The sequence below is a fragment of the Sceloporus occidentalis genome, unplaced genomic scaffold (genome assembly GCF_023333645.1).
Source record: "Sceloporus occidentalis isolate IW3139 unplaced genomic scaffold, rSceOcc1.0.p SCAF_66, whole genome shotgun sequence".
NCBI lineage: Eukaryota > Metazoa > Chordata > Lepidosauria > Squamata > Phrynosomatidae > Sceloporus > Sceloporus occidentalis.
Window position 1 is genome coordinate 2,767,088 of NW_028317046.1, and position 23,593 is coordinate 2,790,680.

Here is a 23,593-nt window from a genome sequence, read left to right on the forward strand (position 1 = left end):
GGCTGCACTACGCTCTCTGTCTCCTACGTGTGAAACACCAACGCATGATGCGTGCAGCGCGCTGCCCTTTAACCCTAGCAAATACCCTCTCCCGGGGCATAACGTTTATCCCCGAGGCCCGAAACAAGAGCAGACAGACTCTGGCCATACTGCTGGTCTAGAAGTACAACTCCCATTATCCTAAACCAGCCTCGTTAACTGTCCAGGGATCTGCAGAGATCTGATTTCCCATCCTCCTAACGTGAAATGCAGGAGCCCCTGAGCCTTGCAGTGACACTGTTCTCGGTGCTTGCTCTGTTGCGTTCTGCATGCGTTTTCTCTCCTTTCTCTGCATGCGGTTTAATTTTTGTCTGACTTGTACCCAACAACCTTTATCTCGCTGTACGAGGGGGTTTTAACCCTGTAGCTTCTCTACCTTCATATAACCCGACCGCTGAAAATGAGCTTGGGACCGAGCGCCCCAGGGACTATATTATAATTTAAGGGACGCTCAGCCGCAAGCTACTTTACAGCAGTTGTAAGATCTATATATATATATATATATATATATATATATATATGGATATATATACATACATATAGATATATATAGATATATAATATATATAGATATATAATATATATATATATCTCTATATATATCTCCCAGGGAGCTTGTAGCGTCCGATATAGTTTGCTCTTTGTAATTTAAGTTTATTTATATATTTTTATAGTATCAAAAGTAATCAGGAGTTTTTTGTAGTAGAATTTATTGATTGTAGACAAAATCATCTTCTTAAATCAGAACGTACGGCAGCCAGCCTCTGTTTCCAAAACGTCACTAATTATTATCACAAAAACCCTTAAAGAATCTAACAGCAAATTTGTGGGTTAATAATTTTTGTTTTTAGTACTTTTAAGATTCATTTATTTATTGGTCTCTAGTTTCTTCCCTTTTACCCAATCCTTGTTAGCGTTGCTCTAGAATAAGATTATAAACTCCCGTTCTGTTAACCTGAGTTTAGATGACAATGTGTTTATTTCACGTTTATTGCGGTGCTTTTATTCATACATACTGGGCCTAGAATAAATTAAGTCTTATTAAGATTATTTTTGCTCTTCACCTTTGATATACGGCAAAGACGCAAGGTGAGGTCACGTTAAATTAGAGAAAAGAAAGCAAGAATAAAGAATAAAATAATAAATGATAACCCGTAAATCGCGTTGGCCTCTCGATGACGCGGATTGTGTCCCTTTAAACTCCGCGATGACTTCACGGCGCTTCCGGTGTCTTCGCGTTCTTCTTCGTCTCCACGCGGGGCTCTTTCACGGTTGGCGTCTGCAGTAAAAGGCTTTGTAACACCTTGTTCTCTCTCTTGAGCATATAACACACCTACCAACGGTCTATAAAGCAAAAGACTATAAAACAGCATCCGAAACCTGCATCTACTAACCAGCGTTCACTCACCTTCTGTTGGCTGTTCTTGTCCACCCTGTCCTCTTGCGTCTCGGAGTGGTGGTTTTGCTGTGCGCGGCTACACAGAATTTGGCAAGTGTGTCGTGGGCATGCTAATGACTCTCTTTACACCCCTGTCTCTGTGCTCTCTAAGTGAAGGCTGAGTGTCTCTTCTTCTTCCAACTTTACACTCGCACTAGGTGAGGACTAAATCATTCACCTTATTCATATTCTTTGCACATTTTTATTTTCCTCATCTTTTTTTTTTCTGTATATATTTTACTTTTTTCTGTTTGTCCATAGTTTTGCTGTACTTTTTTTTTTTTTTAAATATATATTTATTTTTCATTGGTTTTTTTTGGTTTTTTTTTTAAGTATTTCCATATTTTTGGTTTCTTTTGGGGCCATTTTGATTTTTTTTCTTTCTCAAGGATGCGGACTCCGATAGCGGGGACGACTCCGAGAAGCGTTCATGCGAAGAGAGCTGGCGTTTAATCACCTCGCTGCGAGAGAAGCTTCCGCCCAGCAAAGTGCAGAGCATTGTCAAGAAGTGCGGCCTTCCCAGCAGCGGCAAGAGACGCGAGCCGAACAAAATGTACCAGATACCTCAGCGCCGCAGGCTAAGCAAAGATTCCAAGTGGGTGACCATCTCCGATCTGAAGATCCAGGCTGTGAAGGAGATATGCTACGAGGTGGCGCTCAACGACTTCCAACACAGTCGCCAGGAGATCGAAGCTCTTGCCATAGTCAAGATGAAAGAACTTTGCGCCATGTACGGCAAAAAGGACCCTAACGAACGGGACTCGTGGCGAGCGGTGGCTCGTGATGTGTGGGACACGGTAGGTGTCGGAGACGAGAGAATCGAGGACGTGGTCGCTGTCGGGAAGGGGCCGTCGGATGTGGACGATCTGAAGGTCCACGTTGATAAGCTCGAGGACATATTGCAGGAAGTGAAGAATCAGAACAACATGAAGGACGAGGAGATAAGAGCCTTGAGGAACAAAATGCTGAAAATGGAGAAAGTCCTACCTTTGATAGGATCACAAGGGGAGCGCAGAGGGAGAGATGGCAGTACCGAAGGCGAGAGAAGATTATCGGAAGGTGATAAATGTCGGGGTGAATCGAACGGAACGGAAGAGCAGGTGGCAAACCAGCTGGAGAGCGATCCTTTGTTCCGCCGAGGACGCTCGCAGTGGATGAGACAGGAGCAGATCAAGTTTAAGAACCTTCAGCAGCAGGAGATCGCCAAGCAGCTACGACGCAATAACGGCCCTCATCGTTTTATCCCACCGGAGAACCGAAAGCCTCGCTTCCCCTTCAAAAGCAACCCCAGTCACAGGAGCTCCTGGAGCCCCGGCACCCACATTATCATCACAGATAAGAAAGTCATCGAGGTAAAAATCCCCAAAGAGGCCGAGATCAAAGAACAAGAAGAGGTGGAACCAGAAAAGGAAATATGGAGCCCGTACAGCCAGTCTCGTAACCAACAATGGATACAACAGCAACAGCAATACAGGAATTATAGCAACAACCACAATCCCGCCGCTGGACGCTGGAGAAGTAACTCTTTAAATGGCCATCAGAAGGGACTCCGCCGACAAGCGTCCGGCTCCTCGGAGTCCCTGCAGTCCTGCGATTCCCAGCCGGCCGAATCCCATCACCATCATCAGGCGTACCAGCAACCGCGGCAGGATTGGAGCACTTACGACTCCATGGAGAGCGGAGTCAACAACACTTACCACAAGCAGCCTGACCGACCCCACCAATACAACCAGTTTGTCACCCCGCCGCGCATGAGACGCCAGTATTCAGCTCCCAACCTAAAGTCAGGCCGTGAAACTACTGTCTGAACAGCTGTCTGCCTCCACAGCTAGCACAGAATGGCGGGTCGAGCGGCTCCATGTGCAATGTGACCCACTAAGTTCTCCAATCGGTTTTTTATGTATATTTTTGACAGTCGGTTGATCAACCATAGCAGTGTTGGGTCTATCACCACTTTCTCATTCATTAAGTTACATTTTTTTTGTGTATGCCTGTAGTTTGCACCCCGGTGAGAGGCAGTGGACTGGTTGATGATGTGTCTACGTGTTCCATGGAGTCTTGTTTTGCTTCTTCTAACTGGTAACCAGTGGGAACCCCTCCGTCCGTGTCCTGAAGGCACATCTACCTCTCCCACCTCTCCCACCTCTCCCTGCGCAGTATTAACATTCTCTATGTCTCTTCCTTCTACATACATTATCCTCTTCTTAACATTTAACTAAAGGTGCGTCTTTATCTGGGGGAACCACTTTATTTTTTTGCCCACTGGCAACCTTTTTTGCCCAAAACAAAGATTACCTTTCATTACTTCTCACTACTTCTCACTACAAACCACTAAAGAACCCTGAAGGCAGCAGAGCGGCTCGCGGTCCTCAAAGGAAAACGCAATCGATGTTAAATATTCCAGGGGCGGCTAGCTTGTAGTGGGAGATCTCGCAGTCCAAGGGGGCCACCATGGGCTCATGTGCTTTAGTTTTCCGCTTTATCCTGGCTTGAGGACCCTGTCCTGCTAGAAACGAGATAGAAACGATGTAATACTACAAAAAGGTTCAGAATCCTCTCTTCGCTCTCTAGTTATCATGCCGTTTAAAGGGGCGATAGATCGAAAACAGCAGAGGCTTTTTTAGGGGGGTTAATATAGTTTAGTAATATTTTTTTTTGATGTTTATATGATAAGCTTGTGTTTAATGAACTTGCTTTTTACCTGATCTTTGTCCATGAGAGGACACCGAAGTTTGTAGAAATGTATATTAATTACACTGGAATAATCAAGAAAAAAGTAAGTCTGAGAAATGTCCGCGGTGCCGATGATGGGGCCGACCCCCGGGGCAGGCTCAGATATTTCTCTGCTATTTACACAATTTAACATACAATGTGTGAAAGCGACACACATCGCATTTCTTTCACAGCACTGTCTATTTAACCACTTCTTTTTATAACGTAGATAAAATGCATGAAACATAGAAGTGTAAAATTTGATGGTAGATAAGATCCTCTTCGGCCACCCAGTCTAACCAGTACCTATATATAAATACCCTCACTATACTAACCTGTAGCACTTCTGCCGGAAGGCTGTTCCACGTATCCACCACCCTCTCGGGTGAAAGGGATTACTTTTTACACTACAGCCAAGCCTTCCACCCTGTAGATATAGATTATTTTGCCTGCAGTTCCTGCACCTTTACCGTTTACCGCCATATTAAATAGGAATCATTGGCAGGGTATACACAGAGGGTGGTAGCAAGTAGGTTATTATGGTCTTCGCTGGTTGTCGGATAGTTCTACATACGACTTGCGGGAAGGAAGGAAAGCCTCGCGCTGCGCTGATTGATAGGAGTTATCATTTTAAAGATACCAGTAAGTGATACAGAAACTTTTGGTACAGTTTGGGCGTTTTGGGTAGAAATATTTTTTAACGCTTGAGGAAAATCCCAGCTAAAATCTTAAAGAACAAACAAAACGTTGGGTTATCTGCGGCTGCCGGCGCTCGTTACTCCGTATCGCCTGATTCAGGCGGCAGATCTAGAATAATAGAGAATGATTAAAACATTTGGAATATTGATACAGACTGGATCCACGGATCAGGGATGGTCTCCGTACGGTGTTTGAGAATATCTATAGACAGGGTAATAGCTTTAGTGTAATTCTCATAAAATATGCTGTGAAAAAAGTTATATGACATAAACTACTGTAAAAAAAAAAAAAAGAAAAACACTAGCTCCTCTGTGGAGCGTTTTCCATGGTGGGACAGACCCGGGAAGGTCTCCTACGTAACCGAGGTCTCTCTGACGGACGGCTGCCTTTTGGGAAACCTACCCCAGGCTGTCGTCTGCGTTGTGATCCGTGACGCTCTTTGTCGGCCACTAACGAGACGTTTCCTAATCTGCTTTTGTGTCCCGTCACCGGTGCTGTCTTTCCATTCTTCTCCCTGTCCCTTTAACCTCGTTAAATACCCGCCAAGTCTTCCTGGGGATATCTCGCGGGGTATTCATTATAAGGTGCTAGGTCTCATATTGTGGTTCTCCAAAGCCGCCTGAAGCTCGCCATTTACCTATAAAGTATTAAACGAGAAGACCCCGCAGAAGACCTGGGTTATGTGCGGGGGGGGGGCTCATATTCCACCCAACACTGAATGGTTTGATTAACTCCATGCCGAGAGCCGTCCCTGACCGTGTTCTGCCTCCACCTGGTGACGGTCCGGGATGGATCTCTCTTTGTGCCCCGTTTGGCGCCCTGCTTCCCGCGCGCCGCCGGCGTCAGCTGTACGTCTGGTCACGCGCGCCGGGGTTTTTCCTCCTTTTACGCGGGAAGCGGCCATCGTGAAACTGCCGATGAGGACAGTTTGCTTTGGTTTTCGTTGTTTGGGAGCCGTCTGTTGAGGAGGTTTTTTTTGTAAATGGTCTGTCGTCTGTTTAAAGGCTGCTGATTAAACATGGAAAAGTTCTGGAAACCTCTGTTTTGTGTTCTTTTTTTTTTGTCTCCTCTCGGCCGTAAGCAATATCAGATCTAGACGTTAATCTAGACGTTAGAATTACAGCATTCCCATAAACCTAATGAAAAAACAAATGACAAAGGGCTGTTTTCTTGATAAATACTTATTTTAGAATGATTTGGGTAAAAAAACCAAAACACTTCTTCCCCACCCTTCAGTCCGGCATCAATCTGAAGCTACGATCCGATTCTCTTGGGTTTACAGTAATATAACCCCCCGATATATATATCGTCTGTTTAAAGGCTGCTGATTAAACATGGAAAAGTTCTGGAAACCTCTGTTTTGTGTTCCCGATATATATATGTATACAGTAATAACCCCTCAATCACACTGAGCTGATGCTTTATGGCGATGCTAATGAAGTCCGTTAGTCCATAGACCTTCATTAGTCAGAGAGTCCAGCTGGGTGATTAAAACTGAGTCAATCTATTGTTTCCCACAGGCAGTATGATAAGGAGTCGGGTGTCCAGTAGATTGGGATCAGATAAAAGAGCGAGAACTCAAATGGCTAAAATGCAGCTCCCTGAAAACATTATATTATGGGGGGAAAACTATAAAAAAAAAATTAAAAAAGAAAAGTGCACAATATTTTCGAAAACTATTTTTAATCTCATATTAATAATAAACAAATCTGGTGGTCGATCGCCTTTAAAAAATATGTAAAAATGTAATATGTAAAAAAAAAATGTAATTTTTAAAGATTAATATTAAGAGTCATTTGGTTGGTAGAGACATCAAAGTTTTGTGTCCCTGATTCTCACTCCTCCCGTTACTTCTCATGCTTCATACGGGAAGTCTGTTGGCTGGAACGAGGCGCGTCCCGGGATCGTTCCGGATGGGGAAACGTCGCTATGGTCCTCCTTCCAACGATGGAATTATATCTCAGATTAAATAAATATGTGTTGCTTTGTGTGCAGATAGAGCAACCGATAACACAAAGCTGCCAATACGGGCCAGACAGGCGAATAATCGATTCTCTACAAAGACGATCTGTGCAGACTTCATGGGCGCCCATTCCAGAGAATCCGGGTGAAGCATTCGGGGTCCCTTTATATAAAGCAAAGATTTTGTTGCCATAGCAGCGGATTCTTGCTACACACATGTTCTGGTTTTGTGATCTCGAAATAAAAGCAAAAATAAAGCGTTACCGTCTTCTTGCAGATGTTTGAAGGATCTTCAAACATCATCCTCGTAGACTAACACCTGCTTGTCGGGGGTACTCCTGGCTCGGGTGGGTTTAATGGCCTTATTCCCATGGCAAGCACGTTTGTGTGAGACGTTTATAACCAACCCATGGTCAGGGCGGGAAGGATAAATACAATTTAGACCAAAAACATTCGGAAGCCACTTTTTCTGATACTTTTTAAATGGAAAACAGATTCTCCAAACGTATGGATTTCCAAGAAATGAATCTTCCCACCTCCCTTCCGTTTCTCCCGTCTCACACCATCCGCCCTCCGACCAGACTCTCCATTCTCACGCTTATAACCTTTCTACTTAGATTGAAACAAGAAACGTTGGCTCCATAAGTTACAGTAACGCGTGCCGAGCCAAATCCTTAAACAGCTCATCCTCGCCTCGATTCCGGTTTTTAGAGGTCGTCACTGCGTTGTCGAAGGGCTGAGCAAAGTTGCTGGTTTTAAGGGACGCCTGTGAAGTCCAAACTTGTTTTGATTTCCTTCATATCATCCTGTGTTACGGTTTGCCTGCGTTAACCATGATTTTGGACACGCTAATGGCCGGAAAGACAGGTTCAGTCTATTGTTAAGATAATAATTTAGGGTAACTATTACTGCCCCTTTGAGGAGCTAAGCGCGCCAACGTCTTGTCTCCCTGCCTGCATGTAATGCTCTGTCTTCACGTTCTGCACGTCTGCTCTTTTCTCTCCATCCTCAGGATTATGAAAGCAAACTTGAAGCTCTTCAGAAGCAGGTGGAGACGCGTTCGCTGGCAGCAGAGAACACAGAGGAAGAAGAAGAGGAGGAGGAAGAGGGTAAGAGCTCATATAACAAGGCATTGATGGCCAACATGGCCTAGAACTGCCGTAACTATAAGTCAGATAAGGATTAGCCGGCATGATGGGAATTATAGACTAGTAAGAACTACCTACAAGCACCCTTGCTCCATAAAGTTGTTCATGGGGATCTATGTAGCAGGAAATAGTTCACTTATCTCTGTGAGCTCGTAAGCTGGAGGGAAGTGAGGTCATTGTGGACCTGTCCCTCACTGCGGACCACACCGCTTCCTACAGATCTGCAGAAATGTCGTAGAAGGGCCCCATTTGTTTAAATTTAACCTGTGCCAAATGATTCCATCCCAGATTTGCCCCCGCGTTCTGATCCCGTGTGCCTCAGCCTGCTGGCACGTGGCAGTCTGTTGTGTCTACACGTCTTAATGCTGTTGTCTCCTTTCTTGCAGTTCCTTGGACCCAACATGAGTTTGAGTTGGCACAGTGGGCATATAAGAAGTGGAAACATCACCAGTTCACCTCATTACGGGACTTACTGTGGGGCAATGCCATGTACCTGAAGGAAGCCAATGCCATCAGTGTGGAGCTGAAGAAGAAGGTAACATGAAATACCATGAATACGTGAAACTTACGTATAGAGTGCTAGCGGATTTCGTAGCGCTATCACTATAGGGGGCCAGTGAAAATTAACAATATACAGTTTGACAATAAGAGTAACACATATTAATGTGTTGTCATTTTGTTAAGTTACGGTTGAGGACAGTTCATGTTGACCTCGAATGCCTTCGCCTGTAACTTGCAAAATTGTAGGAACTTGCAAGCCCTGGAATTAGGGAATCTGCAGGTTGTTTTGCAGGTGTTAGCAGCCGAGGGAATGCAAGTGAAGTCTAGGCTGGTCAGCTGAAGTCTAGTCTGGTCAGTCAAGACCCATTGTGCTCGTGTCTTGAAATGGGTGTATTTAATTTGCTAAACATGAAAAAATAAGCTTGTTAACATTTCACCAGGTTAATTAAGTCATCTGCTCGTTGTCGCTCTCCTTCCACAGGTGCAGTTCCAGTTTGTGCTGCTCACAGACACCCTGTACTCACCCCTACCTCCTGAACTGCTCCCTCCTGACGCTGAGAAGATCCCTGAAGACCAGCCGTTCCCCCGCACGGTGGTGGCTGTAGAAGTGCAGGATCTGAAGAATGGAGCCACCCATTACTGGTCTCTGGAAAAGCTCCGGTACGTTTCCCCACCAGTATGCCCAGTACCTCCCTGTTACCTGCAACAGTTTCAACTAAAAATAGTACTAATAACAACCGTCAGAGTATTATACGTCTCACAAATGTCCTCTCTAGCTGCTTGGTCGAATTCACCAAGGGTTTTAGAGCCTTAGACCTTTTCGCCAAACAACCAGGGAGAAGCCGACCATTTGGATCAGGCAGGAACTTTGCTTTCCACTTTTTTCCTTACTCAAGTTTTACAATTCTCTCCCGTCCTCCCCCCCAGGCTACGGCTAGAACAGATGCGAGAGATGTACGATCGGGCCGGGGAAATGGCCTCCAACGTGGCAGACGACAGCGACACTGTGATAAATGGCAGCGACCCATTTTACGATCGGTTCCACTGGTTCAAGCTAGTTGGAAGGTAAACCCCGAACGTTATGTTGAGCGACCCTTCGTAGAGTGTCAGTTTGAGCATGCGCGTGTTCTAGCCAAAAGCTATATTTTGCCTTCAGGAATAGTCCTGGGCCATAAAACCAATAATAGGAGATCTCTCAAAGGACCTGCTGAAGGTTAACCTCTAAGCGAAGCGTTGGTCTCATTCTTATACATTCTAAACTGGTTACAAACACACTCAACTTCTTCGTGGAAGGAGAAAGTTTGCGATTGTTCCTTCATGCATTTTATTCTTTCACGGTTTAAGTACTTTTATGTTGTAGCCGATGGGAAAGTTGCCATAATTGTCTTTTATTATGTTTGGGTTTTTATTTCTTATTTTGCTGGTTTCTTTTTTAATTATTTTGTTTTAAGCCCAACATTTCTGCATTTTACGCTTCTTTAATCCAAATATTAACCAAAAACATACACTCACACTGACATTCACAAGGTCACCCCTAGAACTCGGACGTGTTCTTTGACATTTTAATTCTTATATGTTGGTAACGAGCTGATCTCCTGCTGGCCTCGAATGGTTATTAACCGCGTTCCATTTGGTGCTATTATCACGCGCCGCTGAATTTTTATGTTTTTTGAAGGTTTTGACCTGCTAGGGAAAGACAAAGACTCATCACACACTAACATTCATATCGAAGATGCTAGAAACATTTGTATCTCATTTATCGGGTCTGCGTCCTTTTCCGTTGTTACTACAAACTGTTTGCCCATGTAATTAGGCGCCATGTTTTCTCCAGGGGCAATCTAATCCACCGGCACGATTCTCATGGGGGAGAAATGTAACGAATGCCGTGTTTTATACTGGTGGTAATATAATCATTGCCGGTTTATGGCATTGGGGGCAGGATAATTAGGTACCAGATCTCACTCTGCCGGTGGCATTAATCTGGAATAGCCTCGTGATCCCAGCTTTCCTGTGACGTATCTTCATTGTAGGACCCGCTGGCTACGTCAGGTCCACATTCCACCGGGACGATCGGCTAGATTGTAACACCTTTTCTGTCCTTTGTGGACCCTGAAACAAAGTTATTCTAACAGGTCCTGCCTTAAAGAGCAGAGCGTTTACCAGGCTTCAGGTCACCTGGATTAATTCACGTTTCTAACGATGGGTGACTCGGAAGCTGAAGGTTCTTCATGAGCCCCAGAAGCACCAGAAATGCAGACTCTTTCCATACTTCTTTTTTTTGTTTTCTATCGCTTCCCACTGTGCTCGGCTTTTAATATTCCCCCCGTTTCTTTTATCCTGCCAATACTTTGCTGAACCCCCCCAGCTCGCTTGCGTTTCATGAATTTTAAAGTTTTGGTTTTGCCGTACGACCCCCCCCCCCCATCCCTTCCCTCTGCCGCTGGGATGTGATAACGACTCTAACGTTACAAATGTTTAGTTCTCCTATATTCCACGGGTGCGTGAACGAAAGGCTGGCGGATCGCACCCCGTCCCCCACCTTCTCAACGGCAGACTCCGACATCACCGAACTCGCGGACGAGCAGCAGGACCAGATGGAAGACTTCGACGACGACCCTTTCGTAGACGACACCAGCTCCGATGTTGGAACCGAGGAGGGCTCTGATCTCTTCAGCGACGGCCAAGACCCTTTTTACGACCGCTCCCCATGGTTCATTTTAGTAGGAAGGTTGGTGAGGTTGTGGTAAGGAGGAGAAGGACAAGCTCTCTCAGAACCCACATCAAAAGCGTGTGGTCCTCATGTATAAAATAGTCATGGAGACACAAAGCAAAGATCGGAGATCGGCCCCATTCGGCCCCCGTCTAGTCTGCCTGTTTCTCCTGCTGTAAAGACTCAAACCTTAATCAGTCGTTGGTCTCGTCTTAGATTCAGGAGCCGTAGGTCTATCCCATGCATGTTTAATACCCTCACTGTATTATCCTCTACCACCTCTGCTGGGAGGCTGTTCCACTTATGTACCACTATTCTAGACACACACACATTGCATTGAGATTGTATCATGGTGAGACAATTGTCGTCGTTCTCGAGGCTCCCTGGGCTGGAAGTTCTCGCAGGGAAGTGAAGGGCTTGTTGGCCGTTCCACCGGCTTCTTTATAAAAGCAAAAAGTGGCCGAGCCTCAGCCTCTCGGGGCTTCCTTTTTTTTTTGCTTAGACTTCTAAGGCTGGTGGATTGCATAAGAAAGTTTGCGGATTGTTTATGGAAGTTCTGATCCAATTTATATCCACCGGTCAGCTTCATTGAGTCTGACATTTTTAAGTACCTTGCGTTTAAAGGCCACCCGACAAATTATCCCGAGCCGCTGCCAGACGCAGCCCCCCCCCCCCGTTATCCTTTTCCGCCCCTCGCTTGTTTCTGCCCCGGGGTCCCTCTGCGGTGGAGGAACGTGAGAGCTTGTCCTTCCCTCCTACACTATGTGGACTGTCAGTAAAGGCAGGGGATCTCGCGTGACAGTCGGACCCTCATCCTAATGCTCGTTAGCGGCGCGTCCGTTTGGTTTTCTCGCATTTCGTTAATAAACAAATATCATTTATATTTGATAGGTGTTTCTTTTTTGTTTGTTGAGTTGTTTTTGCCATTTCATCTCACCGACCTCGCTGCTAACGCCGTCTCTTTCCTCTGTCTCCTGGCCGTGGGGTGGATGCTGCTCCAGAAACCCCAGTAATGCTGCCCGCGGAGTACATTTGGCTCAGTCCTTCCCGGATATTTCTCCATGCGCTGCTACCTGCTGTATGGAAACTCTCTGGCTTCTCCTCTTTTCTAATGGGGCCAGCAGATACACCACCGTCCAAAAGTTTGGGGTCACTGAACATAATTACAAAAGGGTTTCGAACCATCAATTATCCTTTTAAACTTGGATCAGCGAACACAACGTGCCATTGGAACCCAGGAGTGATGGGAGTGATAAAGGGCCATTGGAACACCGGAGTGATGGGAGTGATAAAGGGCCATTGGAACACAGGAGTGATGGGAGTGATAAAGGGCCATTGGAACACCGGAGTGATGGGAGTGATAAAGGGCCATTGGAACACAGGAGTGATGGGAGTGATAAAGGGCCATTGGGACACAGGAGTGATGGGAGTGATAAAGGGCCATTGGGACACAGGAGTGATGGGAGTGGTAAAGGGCCATTGGAACCCAGGAGTGATGGGAGTGATAAAGGGCCATTGAAACCCAGGAGTGATGGGAGTGATAAAGGGCCATTGAAACCCAGGAGTGATGGGAGTGATAAAGGGCCATTGGGACACAGGAGTGATGGGAGTGATAAAGGACCATTGGGACACAGGAGTGATGGGAGTGATAAAGGGCCATTGGAACACAGGAGTGATGGGAGTGATAAAGGACCATTGGGACACAGGAGTGATGGGAGTGATAAAGGGCCATTGAAACCCAGGAGTGATGGCAGTGATAAGGGGCCATTGGGACACAGGGGTGATGGGAGTGATAAAGGACCATTGGGACACAGGAGTGATGGGAGTTACCCATTTCATGTTATTTTAATGGACCTTAAACTTTTGAACGGTGGTGTTACTGCTATTTAGTGCCTCTCCTGCCCCTTAGGCAGAATAAAAGCCCCCCACACCAAATCCGCTTTTCTCTCTTTGATGGGTTTCCCTTCCATCTAGAACATTAGGCAGCCATTACAAACCTAACTGGGCACCCCCCCCCTCCATGAGACATTTAACCCTTTGGATTGTGCCTTCCGCCTGGCTCTCAAGGGGTTAAACTGAGGTCCTAGTTTGACATTTTAATTTTTAGTTTTCCTTTGCAGCTACTAAATATTTCTTTTGTCCCCATTTTCGTGTGGTTTGTAATATGATAACTTGGCTTATTAATCCCATTTTTTTCTGTTTGCATTTATTTGGGTTTTTTTTTATGTTGCTCGTATTTTATATTCTGTTTTGTGTATTTGGGTTGTTTTTTTTTCAATGCCTGCAAATGTTATTTTCACAAAAGGGGGGGGGGTTTACCAAGTAGGAAGGGGTTTTTTTTTACTCAAAAATCCCAACATCTAGGTGTTATCACGCACAGGTCCCCTTGTCGGCTGTGCATGCGTAGCGTGGTCTGCCATAGCATTCCAGTTCGTCCGTGTGGCCTGTTGGAGGCGCAATTATCCTATGAAGGGGGTACACTAATGGCCTGGACCCCCCCAGGTTGAATTCCAAAATCCTAACTGCCTTAAATGAAACGTCTTCTTTCTTTGTTGCAGAGCGTTTGTGTATCTGAGTAACCTGCTCTTCCCGGTCCCTCTGGTCCACCGAGTGGCTGTAGTAAGCGAAAAGGGCGACGTACGCGGCTTCCTGCGTGTCGCGGTGCAAGCGATCGCTGGTGAGTTTATTCTCCTCTTGTTTTGACCTCTCAGCATTAAGAAATCCCCTCACTGTTTTACCCCCTGCCACTTCCGCTGGGAGACTGTTCTACTTATCTACCTCCCTATCGTTAAAGGGGGTGCACGCTGTACTCTCTATGTGTGTGTCTTTGTTAAAGAACCGAATCATCCACTTGCGTTTTCTCCATAGGCGATGAGGAAGCCCCAGATTACGGATCTGGCATTCGACAGTCCGGAACCGCCAAGATCTCATTTGACAACGACTACTTCAACAAGGTGACTGATTGGTGTCTGCCTGATTCTAATCTAGAGAATTCTATTAGATATTTTATATTAGATTATAAAGCCTTCAATTTCCTTATTGGGGGTAAAATTAATTTGCTCTTTTTTTTTTGGCCCATGAGGACCTTAGAGGACATCTGTTTAAAAGTCTCAGATCGTGTAAGAAAAGAAATCCGTTATCCAGCGGAGTCTGGGCAGCGATTTCTTGGATCAGGATGAGTTTTCTGAGTTGAAGCTGTGATTACAAGCCGTGGATTCTGTATTTTCTGTCTACAGAATGACTTCTCGTCCACGGTTCTCACCCGCTCCGGACTGTCTCAGGAAGAGCTGCGTATCGTGGAAGGACAGGGTCAGAGCTCGGAAATCATCACCCCGATGGAAGAGATCAACCACAAGGCTGAGCTGGGTAAAAGCAGCGGATCCCGGGGCTATAAATAATATAATCATTGTATGTTCTAAATGACTGCACTGAGGGTATCCGATGAGAGGGATCCGCCGGCTGCACGGGATCCTTATAGATCTGTCGATCTCCTGTCACGGACGATCTCTGTTTATAGTCTTTATTACCGGCATCGCAGTCGCCATCGAGTCACAGCTGTCGTTCTTTGTAGACATGAAGTCCGGCAGCCTGCTGGATGGGAAGATGATGATGGAAGGGTTTTCTGAAGACGTCGGAGAACATCTGAAGATCGGCAGCGTCTTCACTTTCCGGGTCACGGTGCTTCAAGCGAGCGGCATCCTTCCTGAATACGCAGACATCTTCTGCCAGTTTAAGTGAGTCTTTTTCCGGGTATTATATCACAGGTTCTTCTCGCTTGGTGCGTGAAAGGGATTACGGGGGGGGACACAATCATCAGCAATGAGATTTACGGCTAATCGCATGCTTCCCGCTGGTCACATTGTTACTACCGGACAACCCTTTTATAATATTCACATAGGTGTGCTTGTGTGTATGTGTGCTTGTGGGTATTGGATATGGTAAATATCGCACCCCGGCCAAAGTCTTTGCCAAAAACAGATGTTCTATAAATATGCAGAGTTTTTTTTTTAATGTTTTTCGGTGTTTTTTGCAGCTTTTTACACCGACACGACGAGGCTTTCTCAACAGAGCCGCTGAAAAACAACGGGAGAGGAAATCCGCTGGGCTTTTACCACGTCCAAAACGTAAGCTGCGCGGTTCCGTTACCCACGTGCTGAGAATTATTATAATGGTTTGGCTACTTGATGGCCTTAACATTTAATCATTAAAATCCTTTTTGATTTCTCGCTGACCTTCCCTTTAACCTCTCAGATCGCGGTCGAGGTCACTGAATCGTTTATTGAATACATCAAGACCAAGCCCATTGTGTTTGAAGTGTTTGGGCATTATCAGCAGCACCCCCTGCAGGGCCAGGACCTCAGGTAAGGAAGCACAAAGGGTTCAATGTCACGGTGGGTCGGGGGGCGCCATTGGGAGAACCCCATCGAGTTCTAACCAGGGTCTCCTCTGACTTCCTCCTAACAGCCCACCCCAACAATGCCGCCGCTACTTCCCTCCTCCGATGCCCCTTTCTAAGCCAGGTAAGTTGTACTCGCCGTCTGTTTGCGCCTCTTGTTTACTCGATTGCATGTTTGTCCCGCGCGTTAATGGAAACAGACCCAGAAACCGAGGGTGGTGTCGCTGAACCGCGTTACACACATTTCCCCCGCTGAGCTGAAGATGTTTAATCGTTATTTTGCATGTGAATTTTACCATTTTTCTTTCTCTTTTACCCTCCCCCCTCGCACTCTGCATGACGATATCTCTCCTTTCCCTCCCCAAAATGCCTTTATTTGTTCCTTTCATGCCCCCCTACCCCGGGGCACTATGGTCAGCCGGGGAGAGGAGGATAACCCTGGTGCGGCACCTGATATCTAGCTATGTCAGTGTGCCCGTGCTGGACGCCCTCTCGGAGCATGCCTATGTGCTCTCCGCCACGCTGCAGGACAGGGCCGACCACCTGCCGTCTTTTCACTCCCTGCCGGTACCAAACTGCCAGCCGGAAAGGGCTCCCAAACACGATGGTTAGTAGCCTCCTCGTTACGAGCCTCTAGCAGTGAAATGTGGTCCGCTAGCCGATCCCCCCCCTTACATGGTGAGTACACCCCGGGCCCGGGTTCAGGTATTTTACAATATTTTTAACATTTTTCATTCCAGTTCCGGCCACCAAACTGAATCCGCTGAGCAAGCCGAGCCTGGGACAGAGCGTCAGCAAATACGATCTGCTGGTTTGGTTTGAAATCAGTGAATTGGAGCCGACCGGGGAGTAAGTCGCGAGCGGATGGCACGCGGGCGTTGGCGTGTATGGGGCAGGTACTTACTGTTACATTATCTGCCCCTAGGTACATACCTGCTGTTGTTGATCACTCTGGAGGTCTCTCCTGCCAGGGAACATTCCTGCTACACCAGGTGAGATTCGTCCAGACGTCCGTCTTTCTTACCTGTCTGCTTTATTTTACCCAAAAAACGACCAAAAACAGCCCCAGAAACGCAGTCGCCTTCCGCAGTCTCTCCGGGATGTACAAAGTGTCCCCAACGTCAAAAGCAAAAAAAAATGACGTTCTATAATTTCCATTTTTCTGTTATTATCTCAGAAAACACATTTTATAGCGAGAAATGCAGTGATGAGGAAATGAGTTACTTAGAATTCCATGGAATGTTCTGTAAGCGGCTTTTCTCTCCCTAAAACGATTTGAATGCGTAACTTAAATGCCTTTTACAGAGAAGGTAAGTTGATCGGTCTAAACCAACCATTTAAACCATTTACTAAACTGGCGTTAATCTCCACAGGGCATCCAGCGCAGGATCACGGTCACCATTATCCACGAAAAAGGGAACGAGTTACACTGGAAAGACGTCAGGGAGCTGGTGGTGGGTGAGTACCGCGCCATCTGCCGCTCCAATTTACTGCATTTTTTTTTTTTTTTTTTAAAGATTTCAATAGATTTTTTACAAAATGTAAGACTCGTAGCCAACGCTCGGCCCTCTGTGATTTGTCTTCCTCCGCAGGGAGAGTTCGCAATAAAGCCGAAGTGGACGAGACGGCCGCGGAAGCCGTCCTTTCCTTAAACATCATCTCCGCAAAATACCTCAAGTCGTCTCATAGCTCCAGCAGGTAATCCCCGAGTGCCGGCGGACGTTCGGAGAGAAAGCTAACGACGTCGGGCATTCAGGGATTTAACTAAAACCGGGGGATGTCCTCATGGGGTGGGAGCAAAGGCGAGACACCGAGATCCTACGGTGTCTCTACCCCGGGGAGATGATGATTCCCTCCATTCCGCTCTCAATGTGTCCTCCGGAGACATCTTGTGTCCAAGAGCTAGCACTCCAGCCAAACCACACAGATTGGGGGAATTAATAGGTTTCTGGTTAATATGATACGTTGCTTTGCTGTATTTTTTTTTTTATTATATTTGAGTTGCTTTTCATTTTCTCGTTTTTGGTTTTTTTTCTCTGCTCGTTGCGTTCTCTGTCCGTCCGCGGCCCCCCCCTCCGTTCTGTTACCCCCGTCTGTCTCTGTCACTAATGGCAGCTTCTTCTTCTGTGTCTTGCAGGCTGTTTCTTGATAAGGATATGCCTAGGTATTTTTCCGCTTTGCTTTTTTTTCTTTTCCGCACACATAAAGATTCTCGCGCGGAATGCTTTATGTCTCCTGCCTCTCCGCGTGCTTCCGTACCCCCGACCTCTCCGCTCTCAGGGGGTTTCGCTTTACGTTTAAGTCTCTGTCTTTAGGGAGGCTTCGTATCAGGAGGCTTTTTTATGGACATTAAACGGTACAGGCCAGCCAGCTACGAACCAATAGAAGAAAATTAACTTTTCCTCTGCATGAGTAGCACTTTTCTAACATTTCTAGCATTTCTGTAACAGTTCTAGCTTGGGGTATAAATGATCGGCTAAAGAAGCCGAGCGAACGACTTCGATTCTTTCATTTGGGTTTTAGCGTCACATTTAGAGAAGAGACAGAAAATGAGAGTTGGGATAATAAGTAGACAAAGTCCTCCGTTTAGTAAGTTTGTAAGATATTCTGTATTATGAGGCTCACAACCACGGGTTGGTGCTCTTCATCCCGTTTCGGACCGGGGCCGGCTTGTGGTTGAGTCTCGTCGGATCCTGTAGCCTGCGTTAGATTTCCGTGTAGTCTTTTGTGTAGAGCAGTCTTTGTGTCGTCGTGTATGTAGACATCTGTAGCCCGCGTTCCTGGAAGACCTGTCACGTAACACGCACGCCTGGCGGTTTACATGTGAACCCTGTCTCTCCCTCCGTAGGACGTTCTACCGGTTTGAGGCCGTGTGGGACAGCTCTCTGCACAACTCCCTGCTCCTAAACAGGGTCACCCCCTACGGAGAGAGGATCTACATGACTCTGTCGGCGTATCTGGAGGTAAGGTCCTTCGTGTATGGACCGCGCTGCATTATTTTTGGGTTGGATTGGGGACCTGGATGAGTCTGCAGGCTAAATGCCCCTCTGTATTTAATAAGCGTGTCTTTGGGATACCGGCCCCTTTGTTGGGACTTGGCAAATGCCTCCACTGCCTTTCTGTTCACATAGAAAGCACCCCACGGGCTGTTAATGACGATGCAGTGTGAGCCCCGTCCGTGAAGGGGTAAAGTTCCTGATTGTTGCTCTGATCTCCCCGTTCTCCCCAGCTCGATCACTGTATCCAGCCCGCGGTGATCACAAAGGACGTGTGTATGATCTTCTACTCCCGCGACGCCAAAATCTCCCCTCCGCGGTCCCTGCGCAGTCTGTTCGGGAGCGGATACTCCAAGTCTCCTGATTGGTGAGCGTGGGCTTTATTATTATTATTTATTATTGATTATTATATGTTTTATTATTTCTAATATGGCGTGAAACCCGATCATCTCTTGTCTCTTCCAAACAGCAACCGCGTGACCGGGATCTACGAGCTCAGCTTGTGCAAGATGGCAGATACCGGGAGCCCAGGTGAGCGCAGCCCCCCCGACACGTGTGTGTATAGAATGTGTGTCCCAATCCACGGGTCGGCGACCGCGGGCTCGGGGATACCGTATGTACGAGAGGTCTTTCACCTGGAAATTCCTTTACGTTCAGCAGGTTACATTACAGTACATGGCCAATAATAAATGCACAGAATAAACCCAATCTGTGTACATTTTATGCATGTTTTAGTATAATATATTTATATATTTTAATGACACGGTTGTGCTTTTATTATGTTTTATGTGGACTTAGTACCTATAGTTCAGAATCCAATCCCATTACTTGTTATTTAATATAGGAAGCTGACCAGCGATACTACAAAATACCCAATACCTTAGGAAAACTAAGATACGTACTTACAAATACAAAATGAAAATACATGTAACTCCAGAAGTTCTTCATATTGGAAGATATTGGGTTCATGTAATGTGAGGAAGTTTTACTTCCTCACTTAGAGGGTGGTAGATAAGTGGAACAGCCTCCCAGCAGAAGTGGTAGCGGGTAATACAGTGAGGGGATTAAACATGCGCGGGATAGACATACGGCTCCTGAATCTAAGACGAGACCGACGACTGATTAAGGTTTGAGTCTTTACAGCAGGAGAAACGGGCGACTAGACAGGGGCCGGATGGGGCCGATCTGCCGGCAGGTTCTGTGTTTCTGTAGTGAAGCTGTTCATTGGGCACGTTGTGTAAACCCTTTGGTGGAATCTGGTCCTGGCTTCTTGGAGCAAATTAGACCTTTTTGTTCCCGGAACCCAATCTGGACGTTGCCTCCTAATCGTGCGGCTTTAGGAGGAGGAGGCGGCTTTGTTGTGTTTTTTAAAATTGGATTCTTTGTGATTATTCTTTAGGAATGCAGCGAAGAAGGCGAAAGATCCTGGATACGTCTGTGGCTTATGTCCGCGGTGAAGAAAACCTGGCCGGCTGGAGACCTCGCGGGGACAGCCTGATTTTGGAGCATCAGTGGGAACTTGAGAAGATGGAACAGCTACATGAGGTGCGGTCATTGGGATTATCGGAAGGCCGATCCCCAGTTGGGGTGAATGTGTCTTCAACTGCTCAGCGCTGGTAGAGAAACATCCCACCGCTTCTATATCAATGTTACCTGTGCCGCACACCACCACGTGTCCCAACTCTGTTACTCTAGCCCAGTCCACTAGACAAACACGCCAAGTCATTATCAAACAACCTTGTGGTCAATAATAGAATGTCCCAGTCTTATTCCCCCATAGAGACCCTCTGACCGATAAAGGGACTTTGTTAGCATACATAGGACTTCATTAGCATTGCCATAAAGAATCAGCTCAATGTGGTTTGGAATGTAACCAATGTATCGCAGGACTGTCCACAATGACCCCCTCTGGCTCTGCAGATAAACAAAGGTTACCCCCCCCAAGCTATTTTTCCCTTTAAGCTAAATTATGGCAACATCTTGTGTCTGAGTTCAGCTGTCCATTTAGGGTCCTTCGTGGCTCGTTGAACACCGTGTTTTCTTTCAGGTGGAGAAGACAAGGCACCTCCTGTTGCTGAGGGAGAAGTTGGGTGACAGCATACCAAAATCCCTAAGTGAATCTATTTCTCCGAGCCTCAGCAGCGGCACCCTCAGCACCTCCACCAGCATCTCCTCCCAGATATCCACCACCACCTTCGAGAGCGCCATTACCCCGAGCGAGAGCAGCGGGTACGACTCCACCGACGTGGAGAGCCTTGTGGACCGTGAGAAGGAGCTGGCAACCAAGGTAACCGGCGCGGGCAGCGGCTGCCGCCATTCCTTGCTGCCCTGTCCCATCATGAAGTCACGGGGGCCTCGTGAGTCTCTAACCTTCTGTCCCATTTCTTCCCAGTGTTTGCGGCTCCTTACACACACCTTCAACAGGGAGCTGACCCAGGTGTGCAACAGCATCAGTGATTGTAAGGTACGTGGGGCGAGGTCCCTGAAAACTGCTTAAAAAATGCTATTTTAGGGTCATCCTGGAAGAGTGTAAGGACAGAGCGCGCCATCTTGTTTTACGTGGCACGACCAATAAAATCTAGGCTTGCCTTTGCCATTTATTTGTTAAAGTTCATTAAAATGGCGATTAAACGAACTGTTTGATCCGAAGGCTCTCGCTGGCTGTCTGATAATCTCTCTTCTTTCGATGCAGCTGTCTGATATCTCGCCCATCGGCCGCGATCCGTCCGTTTCCAGCTTAAGCAGCGCGACGCTTACGCCCTCCTCCACCTGCCCGTCTCTGGCGGACTCCAGATGCAGCTCCGCGGATCAAAAGTGAGCCGCAAAATACGTGCAAAAAGCGATCGCGTTCTCCATTCTCACTCCGCAACTCAACTAACGGACCGGGGCTTGTTTTTTTTTTTCCCCCCAGGACTCCCGAAGCCAATTCTCGTGCGTCCAGCCCCTGCACGGACTTTGAGCCGTTCCACATGGTGCCGCCTGTCCAGTCGTCGTACTTGGCCCGCGCTGGGAAGCACGAGTTTCTCAATCTGGTACCGGACATCGAAGAGATGAGGCCTGGGTGAGATCGAGCTCCCTGTTGTGTTTGCCGGCGTCTGTGTAACGCTGGCCGTAAGGGGGCAAAAAAAATATATAGTTTTAACAGCTTTATAATAGTCAGCATTTTTAAATGTAAATTCTTTCATTTTTTATGAAAAATTAGAATAGTTTAAAATATTTATTTTTTTTAATTTATTTATTTAATTTTTTAACTAATTTATTAAAATTATTTTTAAAAAAAATGTAAAAATATTTAAACATTTTCCAAACTCTCAGTTTTCCCCGCACTGCTCTCATTGCGTGTTCCAGAGCTGCTGTATATCGATTACTCTTTTATTGATGTCAAAATGTTGAAAAAAGTGTTTTGTTTTGTTTTTTTAATCTTTTTATCTAACTGTGCGACGACTACACGGAGAGACTGCCTGGGGTTACACGCAGGCGTAGCGTTAATATTCTACACTCCGGCCCTTTGGAACATAGTAAAAGAATAGTTCACGCGTCTTACGCAGTCACGTGAGGTTTCTTTAACCCTTTCAGATACAAACTAACAAACTCTTGTCTTTCTCAGATCTGTGGTGTCCAAGAAAGGCTACTTAAACTTCAAGGAGCCTCTGTCACACTCATGGGCCAAGCACTTCGTGGTGGTACGTCGACCCTACGTCTTCATCTACAACAGTGACAAGGACCCGGTGGAGAGAGGACTCATCAACCTGTCCACCGCCCAGGTGGAGTATAGCGAAGACCAACAAGCCATGGTCAAGGTCAGTACGAGCCGCTGACGTCCGTGTTCACGGATACATTCGCTTTCATGCATACGCCTGATATTCCTCATTCATGGTTTTTTTCCCCACGCTACAGAGTCCTAACACTTTTGCCGTATGCACCAAGTACCGCGGGATTCTGCTGCAGGCCATTAACGATAAGGATATGAACGACTGGCTATACGCCTTTAACCCCTTGCTTGCCGGCACAATACGGTAAGTCAGGGTCAAAGGATTTTCTGTGCACAATATACTCATTCATTCGCAGAGGATCATCAAGGAATTAAAAAATAATAATACTTATTAAATATCAGTTCCCAAGAAAATCCATTTGTTCGATGTCTACGCGTGAATGATCGCTGTAACCGTCGCTCACTCCTCGTTCCTTCTCCCCGCAGGTCGAAGCTGGCAAGACGCCGCTCTCTCTCCATGAAGTACTGAGCTGCTCCGTCGCCTTCAGATAGGAAGTGTTACCTCCCTTTACTCCTTTTTGTGATTCTTGACAATTTCTCTTTGTCTGTAAACCTGTGGCTTTTCCCCCCAGCGCCTTTTCCCTTCTGTGCTGAAGAAACAAAATAACCCAGCTCGTCGCATGTGGCCTAACAGATCAAAGAAGAGACAAAGGGGGTCCGGAATCCCGCGATTCCTCGCTTCTCTGGATGTGTTTTACCCCCTTTCCGAGCAGTTTCTAGTGTCCGTAGCGTAACGCATCTGTCACCGTGTGCATTTTGTTTTCACTTTTTTGCCCCCTTATTTTACGGGAACCTCCGGCTCCCCCTGTTGGCCGTTTCGGGATCCCCCTTCGATGTGCTGCTAACACTGCAAGGGGCGAGCAGGAGTCCCTGTGCTGCCGCGGGTCGTCTGTCCTCCCCCAGGTTAGGGCACATATTTGCCCGACGACTGCACTGTGACAATACCAGAGTCGGAGTTCCAACCGGGGCATGAATTTTGGGGCATTCCGCTGAAAATGGTTTCCTCTGCTGCTCACTATAACAGTAAGGTGCAGAACGGTGCCGCTGTTTCGCCGCTTCGTGTCTGGGTACGTCGGCATCCACGGAGCCAGACCCAAAGGACCACTGCGTGCCCCGCTACAGGCAACGTTATTAATGGATGGGGGGGGGGGTGCTGACACTTGTCCGTAGTTTTTGTTTTAATGTAAATTAACATTTTTAATTAGGCTTCATCTCATATT

At 46.6% G+C, this 23,593-nt stretch overlaps 1 protein-coding gene across 4 annotated transcripts in view; it reads left to right on the forward strand.

The window, feature by feature from the left end:
* LOC149286879 (kinesin-like protein KIF1B) overlaps positions 1-22,842 on the forward strand; it is a 49,990-nt gene extending 27,148 nt beyond the window's left edge. For 3 of the 4 annotated variants that reach the window (XM_089493751.1, XM_089493752.1, XM_089493753.1), the window contains 27 exons: positions 7,863-7,959; positions 8,385-8,533; positions 8,981-9,159; positions 9,427-9,564; positions 10,979-11,227; positions 13,768-13,886; positions 14,078-14,163; positions 14,446-14,575; positions 14,781-14,943; positions 15,243-15,333; positions 15,461-15,570; positions 15,674-15,729; positions 16,346-16,454; positions 16,531-16,597; positions 16,979-17,063; positions 17,198-17,303; positions 18,454-18,568; positions 18,835-18,968; positions 19,071-19,132; positions 20,001-20,146; positions 20,649-20,888; positions 20,994-21,065; positions 21,294-21,415; positions 21,513-21,662; positions 22,209-22,401; positions 22,499-22,617; positions 22,800-22,842. In XM_089493751.1, coding sequence (XP_089349877.1) covers positions 7,863-7,959; positions 8,385-8,533; positions 8,981-9,159; positions 9,427-9,564; positions 10,979-11,227; positions 13,768-13,886; positions 14,078-14,163; positions 14,446-14,575; positions 14,781-14,943; positions 15,243-15,333; positions 15,461-15,570; positions 15,674-15,729; positions 16,346-16,454; positions 16,531-16,597; positions 16,979-17,063; positions 17,198-17,303; positions 18,454-18,568; positions 18,835-18,968; positions 19,071-19,132; positions 20,001-20,146; positions 20,649-20,888; positions 20,994-21,065; positions 21,294-21,415; positions 21,513-21,662; positions 22,209-22,401; positions 22,499-22,617; positions 22,800-22,842 — 3,330 coding nt within the window. Of the gene's footprint in view, positions 1-1,866; positions 3,286-7,862; positions 7,960-8,384; positions 8,534-8,980; positions 9,160-9,426; positions 9,565-10,978; positions 11,228-13,767; positions 13,887-14,077; positions 14,164-14,445; positions 14,576-14,780; positions 14,944-15,242; positions 15,334-15,460; positions 15,571-15,673; positions 15,730-16,345; positions 16,455-16,530; positions 16,598-16,978; positions 17,064-17,197; positions 17,304-18,453; positions 18,569-18,834; positions 18,969-19,070; positions 19,133-20,000; positions 20,147-20,648; positions 20,889-20,993; positions 21,066-21,293; positions 21,416-21,512; positions 21,663-22,208; positions 22,402-22,498; positions 22,618-22,799 lie in introns of those variants that run through there. The other variant, XM_089493754.1, reaches the window with a different exon arrangement.
* Positions 22,843-23,593: the final 751 nt, after the last annotated feature.